Below are 5,841 nucleotides of genomic sequence, written 5' to 3' on the forward strand. Positions count from 1 at the left end.
AGGGCAGCAGTTATCGCGGTAAGCTCAAAAATTAGTTTTCATCTGTTCAATCAATTTTATTATTTTACATAAAACATTAAATACACGTACTGGTTGTTTGTTTCTTTCGTTTCGTGGTGTCTATTTTTTCTCATTTTTTTTTGTACAGAGTACACATTACTGTACAATTATGTTCTGTTATTATAATTTTGTTATCGGATAATTTCAATAAAGTTGATAAGGTAACGGATTGACATAGATGAGGATAAATATCTTTCCCTTAGCAGAATAAATAATAAATTGACGTCTAAGATAATAGAAAATTTACCATTTACGTAGCCGAATAAGCCTCTATTCAAAAGTGTGCCAGAGAGGAACACATTATTAGCCACACTGATACGGGCCTACTACTGTACAAAAGGTTTAGACCTATCGACGTCGGATGGAAACAGAACAACCTACAAACAAACTAACTTTGGTAAAATATTATATGTGTTATAATCGAAGTGAAGTCTATAAGGATTTTAAAAGTATATATGAGCTTTATTGTTGATAATGTAATAAACTATACCAATGTCCTTTTATTTTTGTTGATCTTCATTCATTTTTCTTTTCATTCTTCTGCCAATAAATTTATAATTAATATAATTAGGCATATAACACATATCCCTACTATTTATTGACAATCAATTACCCTATTAGTAAATTAAATAAAGTTTAGAATGATAGGAACCCGAAAATATAAAGAAATATTGCAAACTGTACGTTACCAGTCTCTTTTAATTCAAGAACTTGCGTTTCGTCATATATAATTACAGATAAAAATTACAAGCAGTAATCAATTATAATAGAATAAAATAGAAAAGGAGTAAAATGGCAAACTATATTAATTTTATTGTCATAATTATTGTCAAATCATCAACAGACTACTAGATGTTAACCGGATAAGTTGTCAGCTTTTTAATTTAATAAGAATTCAATCCAATTGAAGGTGTCTTTGTATGGCCTCACCCTGCATTATCAAATACAGTAGAACCCCTATTAAGGGGACACCTTCGGTACTAAAAGAATTTTCCCATATTAGGGTTAATTTTCCCATGGATAGGGGTTGGTCGTAGTGCTATTATAGAAATATATACTTTTCCTTGTTATGTGACCAAATTCTCTTATTAGGGGTGTCCCAAAGGAGGGGTTCTATTTGTTAGTCCAGGAGAGCTTAATATTCATATTTGATTTTCGACGCAGTAAAACCAGAGTACCGAATGCTCTCACCATTAACGATCAAAACATTGAAATTGTGAAACCTGGGCGTTGTCATTGATAAAACATTAAACTGGGAAGCAAACACTTTATCAATTACAAAAAGAGCTAGTCAAAGGATGTTTTTCCTAAGAAAACTAAAAACATGCAATATTAGCTGTGAAATTTTAAATCTTTTCTTCAAAAGTGTAATTAGAAGTGTTCTGCTCTTTGGTTCCATTGTTTGGTTCTCAAATCTTACACAAGCTGAAAAAAATAAATTATTTAAAATAGTAAAGTGGGCCAGCAAAATTACTGGGGAAAATCCTGAAAATTTGGATGAGTTACATGAAATGGACATACTCCGCACAGTTAAAAAAAATCTGCGAGAATCCTGATCACCCATTAAATAAGTACTATAAACAAAGCCGAACTGGCAGACTAATCACCTTAAATCAAAACACTAAACGTTGTAGACAATCTTTTGTTCATAATTCCATTCATGTCTTCAATAAACATTTCAGTAGATAGACATTTCTGGAAATGTTGCTGTCTCTTACGGTCGAGGGCCACTAGATCCCGATGTCCAGGGGCGGAACCACGGTGGTTTAAAACCCTGCCTTTTAGTCATATAATCAACAGTTTTAGCAATTAACTCGCAAGACCTCCCGCGCCTCATAGTCTAAGTGCGTGGTTGGTTGGGTTTTTGTAGAGAAAAAGAAATTTTGTCGTTGGAATTATTCTCGAATGAGATAACGAAAGCTCTCTAATGACTCAAGTTACTGCATGTCCATTTTAGTATCGTTAATATAACAAATTTCTTCTAGTTTTAAATACATTTACTACTGAATTCAGGGGCGGATCTAGGGTGGGGGCCCGGCCACGCCCCCCCCCCCCTTTGGGAGGTTAAAAAAAAGAAAAAAAAAAAAAAAAAAAAGAGAGAAAAAGAAAAAAAATGATAGCCCAGAATGCCTCAAATGTTATTTATTTAAAAATTTATTTATTTTTTTTATTTATTTAAAAACATCTTTAGGCAGGATAACATATACAGGCGAGATCTTACCGCTGTTTTACAATATGGTCCTGCAAACACATATTACATAACAACAAAGTAACCATCACAGTACAACAAAATAAACAGCAGTTAAAACTTTGGTGGAAAACTATCCCCCGCCGGACACCAACCCGGTACTTCTGAGTCAAGGTTTCGGGGCCTGGAATTACAGCTCAAGGTTATGCTTAACTACAACTTAACTACAATTTGGTAATTAACTACAATATGGTAAAAACTATCCCCCGCCGGACACCAACTCGGTATTTCTGAGGTTCTGTTCGGGCGTCTAGAACACAAAAATATCGCGGGGGCATGCCCCGGACCACTTACGACAGTGTTGTCTCAATCGGCCCAACTTTCGCCCCCCCCCCCCCCCTCGCCCTCCTTTGGACATTTCTGGATCCGCCCCTGGAATTCGTGATAATTCGTTTCACGCATAGACTTGTGATGCGTAACAAATATTTACCATCATAAATACTGTAACATATCGTTAGACGAGGCCTATGATCATGCAGTACGGTGGGATCATACTGTATAGTAGAAGCCTTTACTTAGCTGCCATATGTTTTACTGTATTCGACAACTCATGCATTGATTCGATGAAGTACTTTTGATCTATTAATACTGTGTGTGGTATGGTTACTAATGTTTGATAATATTATTATCGTTGGACCCTTTTGACAAAATGGAACAACCCATAAATACAGTAATAAAACTCTAGAAAAGTGGCACTGCATATAAAACGCTACTCTTTTATGTTGACAACATGACATACAAGTGAAGTACGACGACGCACGACCATAAACGATTCAAAATGAAGTTCGATGACGTACTAGGATATCTTGGGGATTTCGGTGTCTATCAGAAGCGTATATATTTCATGGTTTGTCTTATAGCAATACCTTGCTCTATCCATCAACTTGCACAAGTGTTTTTAGCTGCAGAGACGGACCACTGGTGTTCCGTGGCACAACTCGATGGTATCGTTTGCCCGGAGTCTTGGAACCTCACCAGTGAGCAATGCGAAAACGCAAAGCGCACATCAATGATACCACCAAAGGATGACGACTCAGATGCTGATAATGACGAGCATCATTGCTACCGGTATAAGAATGCTACTGGGGAGTCTTTTCTAGCTGGGGAAGTTCCGTCACCCAGCTGGCCCCTTGAAGCTTGCCATAGTTGGGAGTACGATACCACCCAGTACAAGACCACTATTATTCATGAGGTAGGCATATATATTTTCTTTTTTTTTCAATAGGCCTATCTATTAATCATAAGAAACATCAAATTCATTCCTTGACTTCTTCGTGGACATTGCGTTTTAGTTGACACAACTGCCCGTAAATATAATGATTGATATTGATTTATTTTACTTTAGCATACTCATTGTAATTTTATTGTTACTGAAGTGAGTTTGCAAACTACAATTTCTCTGCAGAAAACTCTTGTGTTTAAGTCCTCACATCATTTATTTATGTGGAGGTTGGGGCAAAGCATTAAAATTTAATATCGGGAGTTCGTTTTAGTAGTGGGATTACGTACTACCATTATTATTTTAAAATTGTAGTATTTATAATTTAAACAGTGTATAACGTAATTAAAATTACGGTACTTTTCATAATGTTATTAATGTGTTTGTTTTCTTAAAGTGGGACCTTGTCTGTAGCGACAAGTCAAAGCCAGCCCTCTCACAGTCCATTTTCTTTGGCGGAGTTCTATTTGGGTCCGCTGTGTTTGGAAGTTTGGCTGATTGGTAAGAAACTAATAAATTCTGAATTAATAAATGTATATGTTAATATTCATAATTGGCCTAAAATCAATTAAGAAATACACCAATCGAATAATCTCATCATAAACCTGCCCTCCTGTAAGAAGATTTCTGATAAAGTACACTTTTTTAAGAATCAGTAACATTTTCCCAGGCTCAGTATTCCTATTTTTTTTTGTCCGATTTCTGGCTCAAAATGTTCTTATTTTGTATAGCAGTATATTAATATTGTACTGTATTATGGTATTATTACAACAAACTGCTCATAAGGTAAGGCAAGATTTGTTGGTTTTTTTCTGATTTAAAACAAAATAAAACCTCATTTGATATTTTAGCTTATCCTCAATTTGTTCTTATTTTACGCAATTTAAGGTTCGTGTTGTTCTTATGAAAATGTGTTCTTATATATATATATATTAAAAAAAAAAAAAAAAAAAAAAAAATTAAAAATTAAAAACCTACCCAAGCATTTTTTTAATTCTAGAATCACAGGCCTATCTCTTTTAAAAAAAGACAGGATTCTTGACAAACCGTAACAAAAACTGATGAAGCTTATAGATTTTATTGTTTATATTATATTAATTGAATATGATTAGAGATACCCATTTTCCTATTTCGATTTTACTTTACTTTAAACTATGTGGGTCACTGTTTTATGGTATCTGGTTTTTTTAGGCAGCATTGATGCGCCACAAAACGAATAAATTGTATTACGTGCCAATTCAGGTTGCCGGATTTTTCAGTTTTTAATCTTTATAAATTCTTATTACTGATTCATTTAAGACTATTTCCTGTGATTGTAGGTTTTCTAACACAGAATATGTTCCAGCACTACCCAATTGTTTAGTTTATGGAAATTTGAAAAGTTCCCATAAAATAAATCATAAGTGCATGATATAATTTATTCGATTCCATTGGATGCCTATCTACCAGATGCGGGAAATCAGAATTATAGAACACAAGAGCTATTTCAAGGAATTGTCAATCTCTCTGAACCAATGGGGTTGTGGTATGGTACCTACAAGAATTAATTTATAGTAATTATTGCCAGTGATAATGGATGTTAGATGTGCGAAGATGTTTGATGACGACGCCCTAATAACCGAAAGAGGGACATGAAATATTCTGGTGATTTCGAATGTTACGTCACTGGATTTGACTGACTCTTTATGATCGTTGAGTCTTAAATTTAACAACGAGAAACGAAATTGCGGCTTTGTGGTAACTTACTCAGAGAAATTTTCTCGAAGAAAAGTATTTGGGAGTTCACCGTATTAGCCGGAAACCAAACCAAACATTTTCAAGAGATTTGCAAAATAACCATTTTAAGAATTAGTATAGGCTTAGTATTACAATCTGTTTCACACAATTCTACAAGCATTAATTGTAACTAGCATTGTAAAACGACAAACAGGCCTCTGACATACGTACTTCATTGAATTTTCAGATTTATGCAAAGGTAACATTAGCTTAAATCAGTGTGTCAGGCACAATTATTCATGAAGTTTAGTATGATTTACATAAAATAAGAAAAGCGATAACACAACACTGGATTGTATTACTGGATTCACCTTTAGCATGCTGTAAGGTCATGTTCTGTTTGGCATATCATTTCTCCATCGATAAGCCAATAACCACTAGACAATAGATAATCATAATATGACGAGCCATGCTGGTCTATAAAAATCAATAATTTAAATTGATAGCACTTTTAAAAAACTTTGATATACACTTTACACTTTTGTGTACACGAACGCTTGTGTTCAAATATATGCCACAAATCATGTCAACAAATTTT

General features: G+C 34.2%; 1 protein-coding gene across 1 annotated transcript in view; it reads left to right on the forward strand.

Annotated features, from left to right (window-relative positions):
• Positions 1-2,953: 2,953 nt before the first annotated feature.
• The window catches only part of LOC117115537 (organic cation transporter protein-like), a 12,426-nt gene continuing 9,538 nt past the window's right edge, over positions 2,954-5,841 (forward strand). Inside the window, exons 1-3 of the mRNA XM_033259416.1 lie at positions 2,954-3,500; positions 3,925-4,028; positions 4,847-4,889. Coding sequence (XP_033115307.1) covers positions 3,087-3,500; positions 3,925-4,028; positions 4,847-4,889 — 561 coding nt within the window. The 5' untranslated portion in view covers positions 2,954-3,086. The remainder of the gene's footprint in view (positions 3,501-3,924; positions 4,029-4,846; positions 4,890-5,841) is intronic.

This window comes from Anneissia japonica, unplaced genomic scaffold (genome assembly GCF_011630105.1).
Source record: "Anneissia japonica isolate Jap-2015-1 unplaced genomic scaffold, ASM1163010v1 scaffold287957_len1322810_cov207, whole genome shotgun sequence".
In the NCBI taxonomy this organism is placed as follows: domain Eukaryota; kingdom Metazoa; phylum Echinodermata; class Crinoidea; order Comatulida; family Comatulidae; genus Anneissia; species Anneissia japonica.